Genomic DNA, 24,950 nt, shown 5'->3' with positions numbered 1-24,950 from the left:
CTGAAGGCGACGGTCTCGAGCACAGGACCCCGCCCGCTGTCAGTGACGGCCTCGCCGGGCAGGAGGGAGCCGGCTGCGGAGGACGGGACTTGTGCGAATGAGGCCGACCCGGAGGAGGGGCTGGGCACGGATGGGACCTGTGCAGCAGATGACCCTAGCAGAAAGCCAGCCACTGTGAGAAATTCGGTGTGGCCGCAGGACACGCTGGAGCAGCCAGGGCAAGAGCCGGGTTTGAGGCACAGCCGGAGCCAGCGCTTCTTGAAGCCTCCTGCAAGCAGTCAAAGATGGCAGAAGGGTTCAGACAGGAGCAGCCAAGACCAGGTGTGTGCTGTAGACCAGCATCCTGACAGTTGCCGAGTGCAGGGTGGCGGCCTCAGGAAGGGCCAAGTGAAAGCAAGAAGATACGAAGCCCTGCCAAACATCTACAGGAGAGGAAAAGGTGGTTTGGATAGCGAGGTGGACAGACGGATCTGAGAGATCCACAGGAGGTAGTGGAGCCCAGGATGACACCCATGTTTCTGGACTGTGGCATTTCCTTTGATGATGAACCCAGGAGTTGAAGACACTTGGTGCTGGGATGGAAATAAGCACGCTGATCTGTGACGATTTCCAAGGACTGGTGCTGGACTTGATGTTTGGGGTGAGTGAGAGGGAGGGGCAGGGTGGGGCTCACATTCTGAGCTGGGAACAGGTGGTCGGTGCTGTTATTCCAGGGGACAGAGACCCCCTGGGAACACCACGTCAGGAGAACAGGCTTCTCAGTTCCAGAACCCCATTCCAGAGTCCTCCCCTACCCCCAATGACATCAAGCTCCTTGGGGCTCCTGCCTTCCTTGATATCCCCCTAAGATTTGTGCACCCTGCCCCTCCTCCACCTCCCCGAAATGAGAGGAAACACTAAGAAACAGAATTACTTAATTTTTAAAAACATAACTGATTATACATGTCTGTGGGGTACAGAATTGCATATCAATACCTGTGTGCAATATGTGATATGCATATCACATCAGGGTACTTGTTATATTCAATATTATACGTTATCGTTTTTTGTGGCCCTTTACCATTCATCTGATTTTCAGTTTATGTAATTGCTATTTGAATGAATAAATGTTCATATCCTTTAGAAAATAAAAATATTTAAAAAGTTAAAAAAGAAAAATGATTAAAGTACATACAGAATTGCTAAATTGTATAATCTTTTGGTGAAAAGGCATCTTTACCAGCAACACTTAACATTTAAGTTACTTAAAGAGTACTTAAAGAGATCTCTGTGATTGTCACTAGGCCCTCCCTTGCTAATCTTGTAAGAGGCGGTGAGTCTAGTCCAAATCCAATCTCATTCTCAGTAGAAGACCTGAGGGATGGTCTAAAAGCCCTGATTCTGATCCCAGTGCCTGGCACAGACCAGCATCCAAGTGAACAGCAAATTGCCTTTGTCGTCGACTTACTCATACATGTTTATGGAGCTGCTACAGTCTGTACCACACCCTGTTCTAGACCATGGGGACATCACAGTGAATGTAAGAACCAGTGGCCGGGCAGAAAGCCAACCACAAATCTCCCTAGCCTCAGCGCCTGAGAGCCGTGAACCCACCCAGCACAACCTGACAAGTTTGCAGCACTCTGGAACTCACTTAACACACGCCCGGCTCCGCCGTGCAGGCCAACGGCAGCTCACTGGCAGGGAAGTACTCTTGCTTGCACACAGAACGAACTCCCATTGAAAGCTTCACATAGAATGCACTCTAAGAAAAGGTACAGCCCCCACCTGGGATTCATGAAGTTTCCAATAGGATCGGAGCTGGGGAAGAAGCTCAGATCCGATTCATTCAGGACACCGCTTAATGTCACAATCCTGGGCCAAAGAAGACTGGACTCTAATTTGGGTTCTCTGCAAGCCTACATAAGATATTTTCAGCAACTAATCTGCTTATAACATTTTGCAAAGCCATGTCTAATTTCATTTTATGGAGAGCAGCCATGAGTTTAAAAATAGAAGCATCCTTTCCAAGCTTCTCTCTCCACCTGAGGAGCATCTTATAATGCTGCTCCATCACATTTCCTCGGTTTTCGTGTTCACAAATCTCAATTTCATTCTCTTCGAGTCCGATAAACCTCATAAACATCTTCCAGTTACTTTCTGGAACACCACGTCCAATTTCATAGTAACTTCTATTGATGACTGCAAAAAATAAAAAGCAAGAAGAGCTTGTTTCCATTTTTTGAAAGACCATGTAGCAACCACTCTAACTTTGCTGTCAACCCCAGCTGATCCCAAAGTGACCAGGCCTGGGGATCAGGAGTCTGAGGTCGGGTCAGGACCTGCCATGCCTCTCATGGTGCCTATCGCTCATTCATTACTCGAGGACTGTGCATCACCCAAGCCCAGCTTGGCTGGTGGTGTTCCTGGGAGGACTCAAAGCTCCCAGGAGAGTCAGAAGCCTGGTGGGAACGAATAGCCTGTTGAGATTCATCCTTCCCTTCCTTTCTCCCACTGGGAAGGCCTCCTGGCATCAGGTCAGGCAAGCCAGCACTGGGATTTGAGACCTAGGGTGAGTTTTGCAACCTCTCTGAGCTTTTTGGGTTTTTTTAATTCTGAACAATGGGGGTAGCCTCTCAAAGTCCTTAGTGAGGATGAGCTATAAAAAGCACCTGGCCCATAGCATGTGCTCAATAAATCCTTACTTTTCTGCCACTAAAATACAGCATCAGAGCCAACAGGGGACCTACTAATCTAGGATTATATCAGTATTCCTACCACCCACTCACATTTTTTCTTTTTTTTTTTTTTAGCAGCTGGCCGGTCACATTTTTTCTTAAAAACATGATGTGTTTGAAAATAAAGGCAACATCTGATGCTCCTTGACTAAGCCTCAACACTTAAATGTGACACCAGACCATTTTCTGATGTCATCAGTGAATGTGAATTTAGGTCCCCAAGAGAACTCCTTACAACTGCATGTAGGTAGACGTTCCTCTTTCTCAGAAATGAAAACATTAGACACCTTGACACTCACACCAAAGAGTCAACTCTAAACAGTCTCAATAAATGAAGAATTCAAGTTACTTACTGCCACAGGACACATCCTTCAAAAAAAACTTTTGTCTGTATTCCTGTGGAAGAAAGAGAATGAAATTATCTCTGGAGAAAAAATGTGTCCAGCCCCTTAGAGGAATCCTACTGAGAGAGAACCAGAATCTGGTTTCTGGTGAGATCATCGGGGTGGGGGCAGGTCCTCTACTGTGTCCCCACTGCAGGTGGTAGACAGCTTGCACTTCCCCAGGACACTGCTGGGGCCTGGGTCAGACACCTGTGTTGTCAGGCCTGCTCTGCTCCAGTGGGTGGGACACAGCTGGGGGTCTGGGCCCTGCACCTCTGAGTCTTCTCCAGACTTAGGCCCCAGCTCCTTCAGCCTTAGGGGGGTGGGGACTATTAACAGTTGAACGATGTCACCTGGGGTGACTTCTACTCTGGACTTCAACAATACTAAAGGAGAGGACACTTGCCCACAGAGATGCACTGTGAAAAAATATCACTGACTTAAATGTGGTTTCCTGGTTCAGGGAGATCTGAGCATGTGCTGGACAACGAAGAGCCTCAACCAACGTGACTTGCTATTACAGATGGCTTCAGGATCCTGCTGTTCCTTTAGCACCATGAAGGACCTAGAGCCAGACCTGGTGGGTCCAAATCCCAGCTCTGCCTCACAGCAACTACTGGTCCGACCCATTCCTTACGCCCTCTGTGCCACAGCCGCCTCATCTGGGACACAGGGATAGTAACAGTCCCACATTCCTGGGACAGCCCACCTAGCACAGTGCCCAGACCCTGTCAGTGCCTCTCAATGACACAGGTTGGGGGTCCTAACTTGTCCCTTTTATTTGTTTCCACCCTTGGGAGAATGTGACAAGTCACAGACCTTCTCCCTGAAATGATGTGAGAGGGCACAGGAGCCCCGGTGTGAAGTTTCCAGAGTTCTCGATCTTGATGCCATGCCAGGGTGTTCTGAGATGCATGACATTTAGCTTAGGGCCCAGGTGCTCCGCCCTGGTACCTTTCCCCTCACTTCTTGACCTCTGTGCCCTGCCTTTAGGATCCAAAAATGCCTGAGTCGCTGCACACAATACCCCTCCTCCCCAGGGCCACTTAACGGGCGTCTTTTTATCTTGCCAAACCCTACTCAGATGTCGCTGAGTGGGAGTGCCCCCACATCCCATGACAGAGCATGGACACAGCTATTGTCCTCTGCATGCTGGACATGGCACCTGCTCTCATCCTGCTGACCCTCCAGTGACGTGTGTGTGCAGCCTGCTCCCTCCATGTCCCATCCCCTGCACACTGCCTGTCTTCTCCAGGTGCCCTGCCTGGCACACAGGCGGTGCTCAGCCAAGGTCCACCTGGCCAAACTAGAGACGAGCAGCACTCGGTGGCTGACTTACGTCTAAGAGTGCCATGCTGTCCAGCACCCACAGGCCTCCTTGGTCCTGTTGTGTCCCTGGTGTACTACCTGGGTGAGGACACACTCTGACCTTTGGCGTCCCCTGGGTGTCACCCTCCTCTGAGACAGCAGGGTGGGCAGGGCATTGTTATTGGTTGAATTGTGTCCTACCCAAAAGATGTTGAAATCTAACCACCAGTACCTGTGAATGTGACCTTATTTGGAAATAGGGTCTTTGCAGATTAGATAAAGTTAAAAGATGAGGTCACTAAGGGTGGGCCTTAATCCAATATCACTAGTGTCCTTATAAAAAGGGGAAATTTGATCACAGACACACACAGAGGACCGCCATGTGAAGATCAAGGCAGAGATCAGGGTGATGCTTCTGTAAGTCAAGAAACACCAAAGGTGGCCAGCAAACTCCCAGCAGATGAGGGACAGGCACGCAGCAGACCTTCATGCCAGCCTCAGAAGGAGGCTACCCTGCCGACACCGTGATTTCAGACTTCTGCCTCCCAAACTGTGAGACAATAGACTCCTGTTGTTTAAGCCACCGAGTGTGTGGAACGTTGTCGTGGCAGCTCTAGCAGACCAATCCAAGGATTTTACAGGAGCATGCACGTCAAGCACTGAACGCAGAACCCTGCATCCAGTAAGCGTTCAATAAGTGCACACTTTGTCATCAGTGGGGCCCATCCTGAAGTTTCATTTACCTGCTCCACATCACTCAGGGGCACTGACATCTCTGTCCAGCCCTGGGGCCTGTGGGCAGCAGGAGGATGGGCGGGCGGTGCCTGCTCCGGGGCCGGTGGGCTGCCTTCAACCACTGGCGCGTGCAGAACGGGGCTCTCCTCCGACTCCTCTGAGGTCCCAGGGCTGGACCCGGCCTCAGGTGCCACAGCTGAGCTCTCCTCCTGCCACGGCAGTGTTGTTTCCATGCCAGGGGCTGGAATGCCCCTCTCCACATGTCTGAACAGCTGTCTTTCACTGGGCTCGCTGCTTCTGGGAGACTAAAGGACGAGTTCATTTCTTTTGTTAACAGGAGCCTGCAGCACACACCCCACTCACACTACTTTTGGAGAAGGAAATGCCATGCGTCTGATAGGCAAGCCAGGGCTGTGCACTTTTAGAGACATATACCGCATTGGGTAAGATCCCAGCTCTGCTACCAACTCCTCAGGGGACCCCAAGATAAGCCTGTTGTGGGTGGAGCTGTGGCCCCCAAAAACATGTCCATGTTCGGACACCCAGCACCTGCAATTGTGACTTTGTTTGGCAAAAGGGACTTGGCCGATGCAATCAAGTTAAGATGAGGTCACAATGGATCCGGGTGGGACCTAAATCCAATGACTGGCATCTTAATAAGAAGAGAGATTCAGGGCTGACTGAATGTGATGTTATAACACCGAGGTCAAAGGTTTGGATCCCTATGCTGGCCAGATGCCAGGAAAAAAAGAGAGAGAGAGAGAGAGAGATTCAGAGACATAGAGACAGGGGAGGCAGCCAGGAGAAGATGGGCAGAGTTTGGAGGGACTCATCTACAAGCCCAGAACTGCTGCAGCCACCAAAAGCCAGGAGACAGGCAGGGCAGGACCTTCCCCTAGAGCCTCTGAAGGACCACACCCTGCTGACGCCTTGATTTCAGACCTCTGGCCTACAGAACTGTGACAGATTCATTCCTATTGTTTTAACCCCCTCAGTTTGTGGTCGTCAGTTATGGTAGCTGCAGGAAACTCAGATAAAGAAAGCTCTTTGCCCCTCTGTGCCTTAGTTTCCCCTCTGTGGTCTAAGACACCAGAATTTCAGTCTTCTTCCAACACAGACAAATGGGCTCTATGAAGGTAGATGCGAACACCACCACAGGAGCTAAAAGGCAGGCAGAAGGGTCCGGGACTGCCCCTCGTTCACACCTGGAAGCCTATGGGACCTTGCTCCAGGCCTAAATGCTCAGCACTGAGGGGTACCCTGAGCCACCACCAGGCATTTCCAGGAAGGATGTGCCCAAATCCCAGCAAGATACTTACAGGGCCACCTGGCTCATTCGACTCTTCTGAAAATCAAAAACAGAAGAAACGTGCAGTGAGCTGACATTACGTGGGACAAGGACTTCCAAGGAAAAGGAAAGGCCTGGTACCCAACAGTGAAAGTGTACTTACTTTTCAAGAACTTGGCAAGCCAAGGCAGAACATCTGGGAGAACATGAGAGGGTACACTTAGTCCTGGAGCCCACCTGGAGCCCCCGCCTCCCCCAGGACCCCCTGCCAGAAGCAGCACCAGCCTTGCCCTGTTCCCAGCCGTGAGCTTCCTGGACGGCCAAGGCCATCGCAGCCAGCCGACCTGAGGTTCTGGTGTCACATCTTCTCAGGGGATGGCCCCCTGCCCGCCTGTGAGCTCCAGGCTCAGACCCAAGCTGCCCCTTGGATTAGACAGTGAGACCCTCAAAGAAATACGTCCCCATTTCTGAGCTACTGAGGGGCTGTTGATCTCTTTTTCTCACTGATTAATCTCGCTCTAATTTACCGTTTCTTCTACGGTACCAGAGGATTCCAACTCTGATGATGATGACGATGACAAGCGCAGGGATGAGATAAATCCAGATTGAGTGTCCTGGAAGGAGGGAGCACAGAGAATGTTGCGCAGAGCTAAGTGTGGCTTTCTCACCAAACTGCCACGCTATGGACGCTCCCACTCCTGGTCACTGTCCAGGCCCCAAAGCTCAGAGGGTGTGAGGTCTTGCTCAGGTCCTTGGAAGAGGAAGGAGGTCTGTCCCACCAGAATGGCAGCTGTCTGTCCCAGGAGTGAGACCCTATGTGAGTGGCCTACCTGCAGGATCTACCCCTGGACCGGCAGGAGGCAAAGCTAGGGGTCGGCCGGTGGGATAGGACATGCGGGTCGTGACTGAAGCACAGCCTGGCCACCGTGGCCTAAGGGACAGGGTAGGGCCCGGCCACGGTGGAGCTATCTGGCAAGACCACTCAGGTGTCCTATTTTCACCCCTTGTGAAATCACAGCCCAGACACAGCCAAGGATGCACAGACGCACGGGGGAGGAGGAACAGGCCATCTATAGCCGTAGACCCTGGCCACCTCCAGGCCATCCCTGTGAGTGACAGAAGGTCAACAGACGAATCTTTCACACAATGCCATCATCCAACTTAAAGGCTTTTGTTTATTCTCACATTAGATCCATCCACATTTTTTATTTTGGTGTTAAAATATCCTTTAAAAGTGTTTGTTTGGGCTGGCTGGTTAGGTCAGTTGATTAGAGGGTGGTGTTAAAACACAAAGGTCCATCCCCATAAGGGCCAGCCACAAAAACAAATATAAAAATTTAAAAATAAAAATAAAAATAAGTGTTTGCTTGTTATTCTAAATCAAAATCTTTTTTGTGGAAATGGACAAGTTGATTCTGAAATGTAACCATGTAAAACCATGCTGGTTTGAATGTATCCCCCAAATTTCATGTGTTGGAAATACCAGGTTCATTGTAGACTAAAATGACAAAAGTCGAATGGATAAAGTTTCTGGCAGATCATGTGGGAGAGTATCTTCTCGGGGTGAGCGCAGATTTCTTACATGGGACACAAAAAGCAGCAACCACACAGGGAAACGGTGAGGAACTGGACCGCGTTAAAATTGAGAACTTCGGTCCACCAAGCAACACCATAAACTGAGTTGAAAGCACCCATGGAGGAGGAGAGAGCTGCAATACAGATGGACGGCTTGTGTCCCAAGTTCAAAAACAATTACCAAAGCACCCGTCCGTCTGGGGAGGCCGGGCCAGACTCTGCACAGCCCTAGCTCTGGGAGCAGGACGGGGAAGCCACAGCCAGTCCCAAGGATTCCATGAACTGCAGCTCACGGGCCCAATCTGGCCTGTTTTTGTAAATAATGTTTTCCTGGCAGACAGCCACAGGCATTTGTTTATTTACTGTCTGTGGCTGCTTTACTACGATGTGGAGTGTGACGACAGAGACCACATGGCCCACGAAGCCTGAAATATTTACCTTTCAGAAGAGGTTTGCTCACCTGGATTTAGGAGCCTTACCTGGCTCTGCTTTAGTTTGGGCACACACAGTGTCTGCCGTGGCATTGCAAGGATGGACGACGGCCACGTCTTCAGGACACCTGAGAGGAAACCCCAAGCGTTACTTCTCCCTGCCCAGGCTCAGCCCTAAACATTCTCATCACCACCCACAGGGCAGGGGTCAGGAGGGATCAGGTCCAGGTCCTGGGTCGGCCCTGTCACACTTTGGGCAATCAGTGCCTGGCATGTCTCTTTCTCTCCTCTCTCTCTCTCGGACTGACCTACTGCAGCCGTATCTCTATGGAGAAGGAAGTCAACGAGTGGATAAAGAGAAAGACAGAGAGTCCAGAGTAGCCAGTACCTTGATCAAACCCGACCTGAAAGTAGTCTTTACTTTTTCTTTTTTTTTGCTGGCCAATACAGGGATCAAACCCCAGACCTTGGTGCTATGAGCACCACACTCTAAACAATGGAGCTGACTGGCCACTTGGCAATCCTTACTTTGGACTTAGGTGTATGAGCTAACAGTTCAACGTGGTCTGAGTTCTGTTCAAAACTCCATAACATGCTTCAAAAATGTGAGCTATTTTGCAAGTGGCTGTATAACTGTAAATATATCTCCAAGATGTTCCCCCAAATCAGTGCCCACCCAAAATCTCAGAAGGTCACCTTCTTTTGAAATCGGGTCTTTATTGATGTAATTAAGCTAAGATCAGGTCTTCTGGATTAGGTTGGGCCTTAACCCAATGAGTGGTGTCCTTATAAGAAGACAGAAATTTGGCCATAGACAGAGAGAAGGCCACATAAAGACCGAGAGATGCAGACACTCAGGAGAGAAGGCCACGTGAAGACGGAGGCAGAGATTGGGAAGCTGCAGCCACAAGCCAAGGAACGCCAAGGACTGACGGCCACCACCAGAAGCTGGGAGAGGAGAGGAAGGATTGTCCCCCAGAGGCTTCGGAGGGAGCGAGGCCCTGCTGACACCTTTGATTTTGGACTTCCAGTCTCCAGAACTGTGAAAAAATAAACGTCTTTGTTTTAGGTCACCCAGTCTGTGGTCACTAGGTCACAGGAGCAGCAGGAAACTCATACAGTAACAGCGGTCATCCTGCTCCAGGCATGAGGCACGCTGCTGCCATCCTCACTGCCTAGAGCTCGCTTCCCCCAGAGCATTCTATTGCTCCCTCTTTCTGTCACTCGTCTGGCCTCTGCTCGGGGGTCATCTCTTCAGAGAGACTGGCCCTGACTGCCACATCTACAACAGTCCCCCGCATGGCCCCCCTGTCCCTCAGGGACTCATTGCGAGCTTGTCTTACGCTGCATGTGCACTTTGACTGTCTGTGTCCCCCACTGCTGGAGCCTGAGGCCTGCAAGGCCACCTGCAGGCCACAGTGGCTCAGGAATCACTTGTTCAACGAACAAATGAATGAATGAATGAGCACTGACTCCAGGCAGGCCACCAGGTGGAAACATCCAAGTGACTTGTTTCATTCAATCATCAGGACACCTCTATGCAGCATGTGCTAACCCATTAGCCCCCCTTTACAGATGGGGAAACTGAAGCTGGGGACGCTGTTATAAGTGATCCAAAACCAAACGAGGAGAGGGTGGAAGACTGGGGACCCACGCCCGCGCCTCAGCTGGCACCTGCTACAGCGGAAGCAGCTCTCCGTGCAGTGTGCAGAGTCGCAGTAGAAGACGCCCTGCTTGCAGCGGCACTGCTGCTCGCTGGTCCAGGAGCACTCCACCACCACCTCCTGGTCTGTGAAAGAGGAAGGCTCAGGGTCAGTCACCAGGGGTGGGACTCTGTCCCCGCATACACTTGGCTATGATACAGCAAATGCCACCTTCACCTGCTTTTCATCTTGGGCATAGAATCTGTCCTCACCCACTCTCCTAACACAGGAACCAGGAAAGGTAATGACCAGTCACCTTCCCTGCAATCTGGGGTGTGTGCGGAGAGGCCAGTGGGTGCCCCTGCAATCTGGGGTGTTCGCAGAGAGGCCAGTGGGTGCCCCTGCAATCTGGGGTGTTCGTGGAGAGGCCAGTGGATGCCCTTACAATCTGAGCTGGGGAAAGAACCAGGCCAAACTCTCAGAAACATCCCCAAGTCATTACTTTCGTCTTGTTTTCCCCCAAAAGAAAAGAACACCACTACTGTGTGTCCTCTGTGAACAAAACATCAGAGAAAGACAACCACAAACGAATCCCTGCGACTGTACCTGTAGTCCTGCTGATAACCACCCTCCAGACGGCCCACAGCGTGCTCACACACACACACCTGCACAAGCTCGTGCCACATGATACACAAGGTCCCAGCACCACGCCTGTCAGACGTCTCAGACGTCAGGGGTTTAAACACTGGGGGACAGCTTTACAGGGCAGATGCCATTGCCCGTCTGCATGTTTTCTCATGACACATTTAAAGAACTATATGTGAGACATAAATAGAAGTAAAATGGGACCCCCACAGTCGCACCTCCAGCTTCAAACCAAGAACAGCACCACACGCCTGAGGCCCCCAGCCCCACTCCCGGGAGTTCAGCCTTTGTTTTCTGTCGGTAACTTCCCTGCATTCTTCTGTTTTTGCAGCTGGCAGATACAAGCAACGGAACCCTTGACCTTGGTGCTACAAGCCTGGTTCTAACCAACTGCGCTAACTGGCCGGACCAATTTCACCACATTCTTCAACATCCTTAAACCAGATGTGTTTACTGGATCCTGCCCATGAGCAGGATAAAAGCATGGCTGTCTCTGTGAGACCCTCCTGTTGTCGCAGGGATGCCCAGCCCACCTCACTGTGGTACAGTCAGCACGTTGGGAATCCACATGCCCGCTCCTGTCCCTTCCTCTGTCAACAGACACGTGGGTTGCTCTGGTCGTGTGTTACTAGACTCTGCCCCATCTCTCTTATTACACACGGGCAGAAGCTTTGCCAGTCCAGATCAGGACGGGCAGTGGGTAGAGCATAGCTCAGGCACGTTGCCAGCTGCACTAGTCATGCCAAAACAGCTTTTCAAAGTGGCCATGCTGATGCCCATGTCCCCTGTTACTTGGAGTCTCCAACGTTCCGTGTCCCTGGCTAATACGCTTGGTATTAACATTTTAAATTCATCAGCCTAGCAGATATAAAATAGTATATCTTTCACTTACTTCAATGTTTGTGTGTGTTTATTGACCATTTATGTTTCATCTCCTTTGAAATGTCTGTGTCTCTCCCATTCAAAAAATCTTTTTGCCAAGCCCTTTTAGCATTGGTTTATAGACATCCTTTATGCTCAGGATACCAATTTTGTGTGAGTTGTACATATTATAAATATATTCTCCTACTTCTTGGCTTAGCTTTTTGAGTTTGGGTGTCTTATGATGAACAGAATGTATCATTCTCATGTAGTCACATTTATCAGTCTTTTTCTTATGGTTTGTAATTTTTATTTTCTTGTTTATGGCTTGTAATTTTTACAACTTTGTACAAAAATTTTTGCTGCCTTAAAGTCATAGATATTCTCTGTTCTCTTCCCAAAGTTTTAAAGTTTTACTTCTCAATATGAACTTTAATGCATGAGGAATTCATTTTTTGTGTATAGTAGTAGGTAAGGACAGTAGAAAGTCCCATCCTGTGCTGGAACTTTTTCTAAGTGGACTGTGAGGATTCCACCCTTTCTCCTGAGCATGGAGAGGCCACTGTGCCACATACCACGTGTTCTCTGTGGGGTCTCTTTCTGGGCTCTCTGCTCTGTCTCTCCAGTGCACTGGCTCACCCTGTGTGCACAGCACGTGGTCTTAATTGCATCTTTATATGAGGTCTTGATGTCCGAGAGACCAGTGTGCTGCTTTGCTCTGATTCTTCAGCACTGCTCTGGAAGTTATTGGCTTACGATTTCAAGAAAATTCCTGCTGGGATTTTCATTAGGAATGCACTGAATCTAAGGACCATTCCATGGAGAACTGAGTCTTCTTACTTAAAATCTTGTCACGTTTCTCTACATATTTAGATCCTCTTAAATGCTGTTTCTTCACATAAACATCTCATACAGCCTTTGCTAGATCCATTCCAAATTATTTATTTTTTTGCTCAGGCAAATGGTGCCTTTTAAAATAATTACATTCTTAAAAAAACAATTTGTTGCTGGTATGTAGAAACTTCAAAGAACTTTTACGTATTAATTTTGTACAGAGCAACTTTGCTAAATGGTCTTAAAAATCCTAGTAATTTGTAGATTGATTCTTTAACCATAAACGTGTATCATTATGATAAAAATGAAAAAAAACCTATCATTATGATAAAAATGAAAATCTAACCAACTCTTCTCCAAATCGAACCCTGTGCGAGGGCTGCTGGTAGCTCGATTACCCTGCACATCTGTGGTCATTTCCCCAGAGTGGCTCTGCACTCCAGGTTGAAGGGCAATGTGCTCCATGATTCGGTGGCAGGGCTGCACCACACACTCACCCTCGCGGCACAGGGCACAGGACTGGCAGGTGGTCTCGCCATTGGGGTGGGCACTGAAGGTTCTGGACTCGCACTCTGCACATTCCGCAACACCATGGTTCACACTGCAGTGTTTGCTGACATGGTGACCTGCATTGAGAGGTGGGGCAGAGGTGAGGCAGGGCCCAGGGCAGCTCTGCACCAGCACAGACATGGCCATCCCTGTCCCTGAGGCATGTGGTGGCCAGATCCCTTACACTCCACCCACCCCTAGACCTCCAACTTCCTTGGAACATTCTGCGCTGGTACCTGGCCCCAGTCCCCACACTAAACTTAACACACGTGTGTCCCAGCAGCTGAGTTTCCAAATCACCCCTCAGCTTTTACCAATGTCCTGCAGCACATGGAAGCGGATGGCTTCCAGACAGCACGCTAAGCCCACCTGAAAGTATGCAGACACCTGCTCATCCATCCCCACTTCCCACCCCAGGCTCCTACCCACCCAGGGGCAGGCTCAGCAGCTCTAAGGGGCCCAATGGAGGTCTAGAAATGGACACAGCTGGCCCAAGGTCCCAGGCTGCCCTCCTGGTCCGGTGCTCGCCTTGTAAGGGTTTCAACAGAACCACAGCCAAGACTGGAGCTGAGTTGAATCATGCCCTCCTGGAGAAGGGGTCCTAACTGCACACACCCCACACATACCAAGTTCAGATATCACGTCAGACTAATTATGTCTCATTCCTTCCTAAAATGCAGTTTGTGCAGCTGTGTGTATGCATAGGTGTGTGTGCAGGTATATGCACATATACGTGTGCGTGTGCACAGGTATGTGTGCAGTTGTGTGTGGAAGGGTGTGGGGTGAGCAGTCCAGGAGTGGGTGTTTGGTCTCTGAAACAGGAGCCTCATGAAGGCAGGGGTTCATGGATAAAATGTGGGGGGTTGTGACTGTAAGTCGGGGGGAAGCAGATGGTGACAGGTATAGGTGTAACTGGTTGGCCCCTATAAAAGAGGAGACTTGTGAAGGCAGTTTTACTGACAGTGTGGGGCACGAGTGCACGTGTGTTTGCGTACGTGTGTGTATGTGTGTGTAGGTCTGTGGGGAGTGAGCAGATGTGTTGGCCTCCGAGTGGCTCACTGGCAAGGCCCAGGTGATGACGGCAGCCACTGGCATTAGGTGAGAGGAAGTGGGGTAGGCGCAGCAGCCTCTTCAGACCTCTGGCTCCTCACCTGCTTTACGGGCTTAATTCCAATTTCAGAGCATCCTCCTGAGAGTGAAATTAGGCCACCTCCTCACAAGAGCCTCTGTCCTCAGCTGTGCCCAAGATCCTCTCAAAAGGAGGGTAGTGGGAGTCTCCAGCCTGGGCCTGTACCCCCAAGACTGTCGTCCACGCCCCTACAGAACACAGCTCACCCCCTCAGAACAAGCACACAACCCCTTTCTGCACACAGGTGCTCCCCCTGAAGGCGGTGCAGAGGAAAACCCCTTCCGAGGTGGGACGGGAGGGCGGACGGTGGGTAGCTGCCCAGGAGAGGACCACCCACCCCTAGCTGGCCAAGTGCTCTTCACAGGGCAGCCTTCAGTCTGGCCCTGAGGGCCTGCAGCCTCCCTTCTTCCAGGTCGGAAGGTCAGCCCCAGAAGGCTCTGGAAGGTGTCCTGGGACTCACCAGCTGGGCAGAGTTTGCAGCAGAGATTCTCATGTGGGTACTCATCTGGTCCACATGGGGTCACTATGGTCACCTGCAATCAAAGGGAAGAGTGGCTGATTTATCAAGAGATGCCCCCGCTGCTGGTGGAACCGTACCCACCTCCCACACACACATGGGCCTGAGAACAGAGGTGGTGGACAACCACCGCCAGTTGGCACGCTGGTTCCCTCACGGCAGGGGCCCTCACTGGGGAGGTGCACACTGGAACTTTTTCTCATACCTCTGTACTGTTTGGCTTGTGATAAGGAGCAGGTATTATTTTGGGGGAATATGGTCTTTCGTTTCCAAATGCAGGTCGTGTTGCCAACTACCTCTCTTTGCTGTTGATATCTAATCTATTTGCACGGTCAGGACTATATTCCAGATGGTAGTGATCCTTTGGAATGCAGTGAAGGTTTATTTTTGTTCCAGTACACAGTTAATTTTTCAGCAGTTGCACATACACTTTGTTGTATTTTCTATTAGTTAGAAACCAGGATCTGTGAGTTTGCATATGTGTACTTTCGTGTGTACATATTTTGCACATACACATACACATCCTGAAGCCTGTTAAATTACATAGAGCCAATTTTTTATGTCCTTACTGATTTTTTCTTTTTGTCTGCCTTATCTACTGGTTTTTGAGGTATATCAAAATCTCCTGCTAAATTTGCGGGTTTGTAGATTCCACCATGTAGTTATGTCAGTTTTTGCTTTCTGTATTTTGAGGCTATGTTATTGGCTATGTACAATTTCATGATTATTTTACTAGTACAATTATTATTCTCAGATTCTGTATTTGCCAATCTGCCTACTTTCTAAAATTTATTTGTAACCCCAGCATCCATGGCACTCTTGTCATCACAAATATGCAGAGTAGAGAAAAATCTGTGTCCCCTGCCGGGCACACTCCCGGCTGAGGTTGAACAAGGCCACACTGCCCTCTGGCTTCAGCTGTTCTGCCACGAAGACATGCTTTCTCTACCACACATCACAGCTTTGTGCACGCAGGGACCCTAGGCAGCACTCCACCTGAATGCTGGGGGGTCATTTTTAAACAACAAAGTCACCAACAGCACAAACACGCGAAAAACATGACACAGAAGAGATCACAAAAAAGACACACGTTTGCAGCGTAGGCCATCAGTTCCATGTTAATGAATCAACCACTCATATTAAATACGGCGTCTTTCAACAGAAATGCACAAAATATGAAGCTATGCATTGACTGGTTGATGAAAATATTGTGACCAGAGGCTCACAGGAACCTAACCCTGAACTTCCCCAGGAGTAATGATTCCGTGTTTGCTAATTCGGCATCTGCAGCAACTTCACAGAACACAAGCACCTCAGGTAGGAGATTCAGCCTCATCCTCTCTGAGGCCCGCTCTTTTGGTCACTGTGGGGTGTACCTCATTTCCCGACTGATGCTTTCTAGCTCAAATGCTCTTTTATTTGATCATGGTTGTTTTCATGTGATGGTGCTTTTGTTGCTGTTGTTGTTTGTGTGCAGCTTCTGGCCAGAAGGGGGAGCTGAACCCTCAGTCTTGGTGTTGCACCACTGTGCTCTAACCCACTGCGCACACCAGCCAGCCCTCTTCTGTCTGATTGTGAGAACCCACCCCTGCCAGCTCTAGGCAAGAACACGTATGCCTGGCATCTGTTTTTCTAACCTGTCATGTCCCACCATCCTGTATTCTTTTTCACCCACGGTTCTTAAAAATACCACATCATGATAAAAAAGGTGGTTTGGGGAGGTGGGAGCTGGCTGGTTAGCTTAGTTGGTTAGAGCACGGTGGTACCACTCCAAGGTCAAGAGTCTGGGTCTCCTTACAGGCCAGCCACCAAAAACAAACACACAAATGAACAAAAACAAAACAAAACAAAACAAACGACATCACTAGATTATCATGTTGTAATTCAAACTGATAATAAATGAGTTTAACCTATTTATATGTTTTGGATTAGTACTGTATTTGGATTTATTTCTACCATCTTACTTTGTGCTTTTGATTTTTCCCCCTCCTTCTCTGGCATTTGCTTTCCTTATTCCTGCTAAGTCTCTGCACCGTCCTCCCCAACCCTTTATTTTTCTCCTTCATTGGAGATTCTATTTTTAGTTTTCAGTGGTTTATGCTAACTTGGAGGAAATGAAATAAAAGGGAGCAGGGAAACTAAAGTATTTATGTACATTTAAAGAAAAAATCCAGTGTGCAAACAGCACAGTAATAATTGTTTCAGGCAACAATCATCAACGGATGCTAACATTGGTACAGGAAAGGATGAGGGAAAACAGCATATTTACATAGTTTCAAAGCAACTCCCCACTAGATACTTAGTAATTACAAAGGGGAAAAAAATAACTACAATGGAGAAACCTGGCAAAAGTCACCTGAACTAAGTGCTCAAAGCCAACATCCTCAATAAAGGGACAGATCAGTATCATATGTCTCGTGATCTAACAGTTAAAGCTCCATGGTATTCTTGCTAAAAAATGCATAACTGGAATTTAATCACAAGGAACCATCAGACAAACCCACACTGAGAGATAGTCTATGAAATGATTGGCCAATACTCTTCAAAAGTGTCCAGGTCACAGAAGAAAAGAAAAGAAAAACTGAGTACACGCTCCACCTTAAACATCTACGGACACTGCGGGACAGCGGGTGGCACTCCAAGGTTGTCAGCAGAGCCACATCAGTGCTAATTTCCTGGTTCTGACCACTCCACTGGAGTATGAAAGACATCGTCATCTGTAAAACCTGGGTGATATCTGTTGGAAGGCTCTGTGCTACTTTAATTTTGCTTTTTGAAGGATGTTGGTGTTTTAAAAATTGACATAAAATTCACATTACGTAAAAGCAACCACGTGAAAGTGTGCAGTGAGCACCATTCAGTATATCCACAGTTGCTCAAACCACTGGGACTATTTTGGTAACTTTTAAAAAGTCTGAAGTTATTTCAAAATGTGACTTTGAAAATTAAAAACCTTTTATGAAAAATAAAAACAACAAAATTTTTTAAATGAATAACAACAAACAAACACGAACCTTTTACAAAAAAAAAAAGTCGGATCCCTGCACCAGCCAGCCACCAAAAAAAAAAAAATCTCAGACAAGAAAGCAACTTCTCTCTCACTTGGAACTCTGCCCAGTCAAGAACATAATGGAGGCCACCCCCTCCATCTGGCCAGGTTACCACCTCTGACTGTCACAGTTCCCTCCCAAGTCTGTCCCCAGCTATGTCAGGGCCTTCCCTCCCCACTTCCGCCCCGCCACTTCTGAGGTCTCCATATTAAGCCCCCACTCCACCTCCTCCTTTGACGCTCCGCAGCCAACCCTGCCTCCTCGGCACAAGTGAGCGCAGGAGGGAGGTCAGAGGCGGTCTGTGCCATGGTTGGCACCCTGAAACCCCATCTGGTAGCCTCCGTTCCAGCTTCCTGACCTCCAGGCCCAGGATGCGGAGGGGGGGGGGGGGGCCGAATGTAAGAAAGCACCGAAACCCTCAGCAATCATGGTCAGTAGCATTAAGGGAGATTTTTTTAAAGTCCAAATTGGCAAACTGCTGCCATTGTTTGTAAATGAAGTTTTACTGGAACCAGGGCCAGGATTAAGGTTTAAGGCGGGGCTGTGCAGGGTCGAACACTGTCTTTTTAGAAAATGTTTCTATTCCTTTTCGTCATGCGGTTTTAGCATGGATTTCTCATCTTTTAAAGTACTGCACTGAAATATTATTTGTCTTGATTTCCGAGTTTTTTTGGTGCCCCCTTACATTGTACACCAGAGGGGAGCACCCTGCTCACCTCCCCTGGCCCCTCCCTCACAGATGACCCAGGGCTCCCCATCTTCCCACTGCTGGCCCACCTCCTGCCAGCAATGCCCCCAACCCCATGGGGCCCCCGGCCTGGGGTCCCCTCCTGGCTCCAGCAGTCCCCTTCTCTCTGCTACCCCCTCCACAAGCCCCTAGGGCTGAAAAGTCTCCTCCAGCCTCTTCACACTCGTCTAGAAAACCCCTAATAGAATCACCTACTAGACACCAAATACCATTTGGGAATCACAACCTGTTGGCCTTTGCAGACCCCCAAAATGCCCAGGTGAGGAAGCCCTGGAGAGCTCAAAAGAAGCGGGGGCTTCAACAAGCAGGATGCCACCGACCTGATGTGAGCAGTCTGGCTGCTCCGGCGACTCTGCCAATGTGTGTCACCATGTGGGCAGACAGGCAGGAGGCCCAGATTCACCAGGACGAGGTGGAGACCACTTGCAGGAAGTCTGTGAACCCCTCTGGCTCCTGAATACAGGACCTTAGACGGACCGTGACAGAGGATGGGCCTTGCTGAAGCATGGGAAAGACTCACGACCCGGCCAAGGGTTGCTCTGAAAAGGCTCCAGAAGGAAACCCTGAGCCTTCCTCTGCAGCCCCGAGGCAGGCCGTCAGGCTAAACTCAGAAAGTGCATCTCTGAAGATTCTCCAGCCCTGAAGCTTCAGGATGCAGGAAAGAAGGCCAAGGCAGAAAGTACCCTGAGGAGCCACCTTTCAAGATGTCCCAACAAACCTTTCTGCGCACAGAAAAGCCTCTCCTGATAAAGATTTTCAGCTCTTAAAAGTGACCTGCAGGCCCTTCCACCTCCACCCGACTTCAGCACTGGAGAGGACTCTTCTTCAGGGCACAAACGATCCCAATAAAGAAGCCACAAACTACCAGCCTGCGGGCAGGATAGAGCAAACCTTAGGGGCAGCCACATCCTATCTCGTTCAGAATTTGCTGTGGAACAAAAGCCCACGTACATACCGCTTACACACACCTGGCACATACACATCTGGAGGCAGGCAGCCACAGAGAGCTGGGGACAGCTCTCAGAAGGGGTCAGGCACTTTACCCACGAAAACGAGACTGGGAATTTCCCCAAAGACCCCAAGTTGATGCACCAGCCACTATTTAAAGGTCCTAAAAATGTGCACTGGCCAGCCGCCAAAAAACAAGAAAAAAAGTGCTAAAAACCGGAAAGGCATCTTCAAAGGAGACAAATATTGATTCTGCAGACAAATGGGCCTCAGCGACACTGGCACCGCGTTGTGGGGAAGTTCGGGCCTCCCTGGGCTCATGTACAGGTTGGAGGAGAGACCTAGGTGGGTCGCGGTCCCCGGGGGTGGACACCACACTTTCACAGCGATCTGATTCACGTTAACGGGGGTCAGTCCTGAGAAGAGCATATTCGCTGTTTCCTCTGGGACGCATGTCACGTACTGTAATAATGTAATTTTGGGGAATAAGACAGTTTCGGAAAATGGTGAAACGGTGTATATTTGTATGAAACCATGTCTGTGTGAATGCCAGAAAGTGGAAAAAATAGGGGAGCTGATTCGTAGCGGATAAAAGACGAACTTACGGAGAAAAAAATCGTCCTGCCCCGGCGCGGCCGCCGCCGCCGCCGCCGCCGCCGCCGCCGCCGCGCCTCCGCGCGCCCCGCCCCCACCTCCACGTGACCACCGCCGCCACGCCCCCACCTCCACTTGGCCACCACCACCACCGCCACCGCTACCGCCACCGCCCTCCCCGCCGCCCGCCTGCCGTCCCTCGCCCGCCGGCACAGAGGCCGCGGTCTCCCCGCGCCGGCGTGTCCCCGCCGGGCCACCACGGCGACCCTGCCCCAGAGGTACGCGCGGGCGGCGCTGGTGTCCCGCACGGCGCCACTGGCCAGGGCCCGGATCCGGGCGGCGGGGGTGCGGAGGGGCGTCCGGGACCCCAGCCCGTCCCCTCGGGCTGCGCCCCACTCCCGGCGCCCCGGCCTCTCCCGGGCGCTCAGCGCCGCCCCTCGCTGCCGACCTACCCGCAGACGGCTCGGAGCGGCCCCGGGGCGCGCAGCACCCACCGGTACCGAGAGGAGCAGCAGCGGCGGCAGCAGCAGCGGCGGCAGCAGCAGCGGCGGCAGCAGCAGCGGCGGCGGCGGCAGCCAGCAGCGACCCGCCATGGTCCGGACCGCGGAACGCGTGACCAGCAGCCCGGGCACTTATGTGCACGTAGCGGGGGGCGTGCACGGGGCCGCCCACCGAGGCTCCGCCCCCGCCCCGCCTCCCTCCCGCCCCTCCCCCCGCCCACCGAGCCCCCCGCCCCGCCCCGCCCCGCCCACCGGCGCTCCCGCCCCCGCCCCGCCCCCGCCCCGCCCACCGGCGCTCCCGCCCCGCCTCCTCCCGCCCCTCCCCCGCCCCCGCCCCGCCCCCCCGCCCCCCGGCCCCCCCCCGGCCCCCCCCGGCCCCCCCCCCCCCCCCCCCCGCCTCCGGGCTGCAGGTCTCGGCGCTCCCCGGCGGGCGGAGGCGCGTCCCCCGCCTCTGTCTTGCTGTTCTCCTGGCTCTCTGCATGTGTGCCTGCCTGTGTCCGGATTTCCCCCTTTTATAAGGACACCAGTCACGTTAAAATAGGGCCCATCCAACTCCACTGTCAGGCGAATACTGGACAGAGACTGATTACTCACTCGCCCCTGCCTACCGAGCTCTCCCTCCCCACTGGAAAGTACCCAGAGCCGGGCAAAGGCACGTCTCCTTTAAGACAAAGGGAAGACGGTGGGCAGCAGGAGCCCTGAGAAAGTGAATTACAGTGAAAATGCAGTGAGAAAACTGGTGTTGACTACTCTGGTGCCCGCAGGGGTTAACCCGTCTATTCAGCCAGACCTCCCCTGCCCTCTGAGCGGGGGATGAGGGTCTACAGGTAAGCATGAAAATGACTTACGCCTCTCTGATCTGTTCGCTGTATAACTTTTGTAAGTACCCCATGGCAGTGCGGATTTCTAGCTGACCTGCCGCCATCAGCAGCTCTCCTAAGTCTAATAAACTGATGTCTACTAATGCAACATTGGGTGATTTTCTTTGGAACAGGTGGACACTATGTGAGTGCCCTTTCAGATGTGGGCCTCCCACACAACACTACCTGACTTTAAACTATACTACAAAGCTATAATAACCAAAACAGCATGGTACTGGCATAAAAACAGACACACTGATCAATGGAATAGAATAGAGAATACAGAAATCAACCCACACACCTACAGCCATCTGATCTTTGACAAAGGCACCAAGCCTATACACTGGGGAAGAGACTGCCTCTTTAGCAAATGTTGCTGGGAGAACTGGATATCTATATGCAGGAGAATGAAACTAGACCCATACCTTTCACCATACACTAAAGTCAACACAAAATGGATTAAAGAATTAAATATACACCCTGAAACAATAAAACTTCTTAAAGAAAATATAGGAGAAACACTTCAGGAAGTAGGACTGGACACAGACTTCATGAATATGACCCCAAAAGCACGGACAACCAAAGGAAAAATAAACAAATGGGATTGTATCAAACTAAAGAGCTTCTGCACAGCAAAAGAAACCATTAACAGAGTTAAGAGATAACCAACAGAGTGGGAGAAAATATTTGTAAAATATACATCTGACAAAGGATTAATATCCAGAATATACAAGGAACTCAAACAACTTTACAAGAAAAAAACAAGCAACCCAATTAAAAAATGGGCAAAAGAGCTAAGTAGGCATTTCTCTAAGGAAGATATACAAATGGCCAACAGACATATGAAAAAAATGCTCAACATCACTCAGCATCCGGGAAATGCAAATCAAAACCACACTGAGATACCATCTCACCTCAGTTAGGATGGCTAAAATCCAAAAGATTCTGAACGATGAACGCTGGCGAGGTTGCGGAGAAAAAGGAACTCTCATACATTGTTGGTGGGACTGCAAAATGGTGCAGCCTCTATGGCCAATGGTATGGAGGTTGCTCAAACAATTGCAGATAGATCTACCATGTGACCCAGATATCCTACTGCTGGGAATATACCCAGAGGAATGGAAATCATCAAGTCGAAGGTATACCTGTTCCCCAATGTTCCCATTGCAGCACTCTTTACAATAGCCAAGAGTTGGAACCAGCCCAAATGTCCATCATCGGATGAGTGGATACCGAAAATATGGTATATCTACACAATGGAATACTACTCAGCTATAAAAAAGAATGAAATACTGCCATTTGCAACAACCTGGATGGACCTTGAGAGAATTATACTAAGTGAAACAAGTCAGGCACAGAAAGAGAAATACCACATGTTCTCACTTATTGGTAGGAGATATAAATAAATAAATAAATTCACACACACACACACACACACACACACACACACACACAAACGGGGGGGGGGAAAGACACAACAATTACAATTCCTTGAAGCTGACATGACAAGCATACAGAAAGGACATTGCTGGGTGGGAGGGGGGAGAGGGAGGAGGGAGGGAGGTTTCGGTAATGGGCCACAATAATCAACCACATTGTATATTGACAAAATAAAATTTTTAAAAAAGAAGAAAAAAAAAAAAAAACAGATTTGGGCCTCCCACGATACATCCACTATGACCTCATTTCAACTAGTTACATCTGCAACAATCTCACTTCCAAACAAGGTCATGCTCTCAACTTCTGGGGGTTGAGATTTCAATATATGAATGGGGTCGGGGGGCATAATTCAACCCCTAACACCAGCAGTCTGGGCTACCGTCATCAAGTGATAACCCTGGAAGCCACTTGCTAAGACCCATCTGTATAATAAGAATGAATGAGCCTCTAGTGAGGGTTTTGATCCTTAGTCAAACATGGGTTACTCTGCCTGCCTGCCAAGGACTGTTCTAGGCACTCTACCTGTGTTATCTTAATCCCCACACCGCTGGATGCAACCCAAGTGCTGCTAGTTACTGTTATAGGCGTCGGGAGAAAAAAACACCCTTGGAGACTGATATGGAAAAAGAGAAAAAGATTTTTATTTCCAGCAGCCGGGACCCCACCAGCCAATTCAAGGTATGGCGCTGAACCGTCTTTGTTCTCGGTTTTTAAAGCTGCAAGCGTCGCAGCTCGGTCGCCCGATCACCTCGCCAAGAGGTATTAGCCAATGCAAGCAAGCTAACAGTACATGAGCTAATTTTGCAGTTAGCAGAGCTCCTCCCATCTAACTTTCACACAATGGAGGGGCTATCTTAAGTGGCGTTGCTCCTGCTATTAGAAAAGAGGGCATGACTTCATTCCCCACTGGTTTTAAGGGGATTTTTTTTTAAGCGAATCTTTGCGTAAGGGTCAATATCTGGTCCCCAATTTATGTGTTCCCAATCTTTTAGTGGGATTTGGTCATATTGGGAACAGAGAACCAGTAATTTGACCTCTTGTATGCAGGATGGAATTAAATTGAGGAGTTTGTTGAAAAGGCATGGTGCCAAGGTTATTAGTAAGAGGAGACTTATTAGTGGTCCCATAAGGCTAGAAATTAAAGTTGTTAGCCATGGAGAAAAGTTAAACCAGGATTCAAACCAGTTAGGGGACTGTTCTTGTTCTAAGTCCTGTTGCCTGATGCATTCTCACAACCTTTTCATGGAGTCTTCAACGACTCCAGTATGGTCTGTATGTACTCAGCACTTTTCCTTTGATGCCAAACAGAGTCCCCCTTGTTGTAGAAAGAGGAGGGTTATAGAATTTTCGAGCTCATAATCAGTAGTTTTTATATAAAGTCCTTGGTTTTTGCACACCACCAAGCGTAAGTTTGGGCTTTCATCCCCATGGGCAGAGTCTGTCTTTGGTGATTTCAGTCAGATTCAGAGCCCTAACAGTTTGGTTCACAGGCCTAGCCTTATTGTTTCATTCCCCCCTGAGAGATTTTATCCTCCTTATTCTTAAGGTAAAAGGGGCTGGAGGTCTCTTTCTTCTGAAACTACTTCCTGCAGGCCATGGGCGTAAGTCCCTGCCTGCATTTTGGAAGTACAAAATCTCTCATTGGCTGATCTAGGGATTTATAGGGACTTAGTTCCTCTCAGAAAAGGTTGGGTTGGAATCGTTGGGTTATCACCGTCTTGACGTGGAACTGTAGCCTGGAAGACACAAGCTTTACAAACAGATTAAAAACACAGGGCTAGAATCGAATAACAGGTGTGTTAGTGTTTCCTTTTGAAAAATAATTTTTTCTCCAAGTTTTTCAAATTTATCAAAGGTGTCTATGACAAGACTAATTTATTTGCAAAATAAGTTTAGTTTTTGGCCAGATTATTTGCATAAAGTGTAGCAAGAGTAATGGCTTATCATATAAGCTCTTTTTTTTTTTTTTATTTTTGAGTCGGCTTTGCTGGGACATTCATAAGGAATCTCAGATTAGACCTTTAAGTGCCATTCGGGTCTTAGGAAGCCAAGCCAAGGATTTGACTTACTGTCTGATTACCTGTGTGAGTTGGGTGAATTCCTTATATCTGGAAGTCCCCAAAATATCAAGGTTCTGGCCTGTCAGAAAGTTACATTCCTTACTTACTGGAAGACCAGGAACCTTGTAATTATGT

General features: G+C 49.5%; 1 protein-coding gene across 4 annotated transcripts in view; it reads right to left on the bottom strand.

The window, feature by feature from the left end:
- Positions 1-20,550, bottom strand: part of CARS1 (cysteinyl-tRNA synthetase 1) — an 80,343-nt gene extending 59,793 nt beyond the window's left edge. For 2 of the 4 annotated variants that reach the window (XM_063092871.1, XM_063092874.1), the window contains exons 1-4: positions 20,526-20,550; positions 20,408-20,492; positions 14,559-14,631; positions 12,918-13,046 (exon numbers count right to left, since the gene is read on the bottom strand). In XM_063092871.1, coding sequence (XP_062948941.1) covers positions 12,918-13,046; positions 14,559-14,631; positions 20,408-20,492; positions 20,526-20,548 — 310 coding nt within the window. In that variant the 5' untranslated portion in view covers positions 20,549-20,550. Of the gene's footprint in view, positions 1-12,917; positions 13,047-14,558; positions 14,632-19,966; positions 20,002-20,407 lie in introns of those variants that run through there. The other 2 variants (XM_063092876.1, XM_063092877.1) reach the window with 2 other exon arrangements.
- Between the last annotated feature and the right edge of the window lie 4,400 nt (positions 20,551-24,950).

Source organism: Cynocephalus volans, chromosome 4 (assembly GCF_027409185.1).
Source record: "Cynocephalus volans isolate mCynVol1 chromosome 4, mCynVol1.pri, whole genome shotgun sequence".
In the NCBI taxonomy this organism is placed as follows: Eukaryota; Metazoa; Chordata; class Mammalia; order Dermoptera; family Cynocephalidae; genus Cynocephalus; species Cynocephalus volans.
This window is presented reverse-complemented; position numbering and strand designations above follow the sequence as displayed.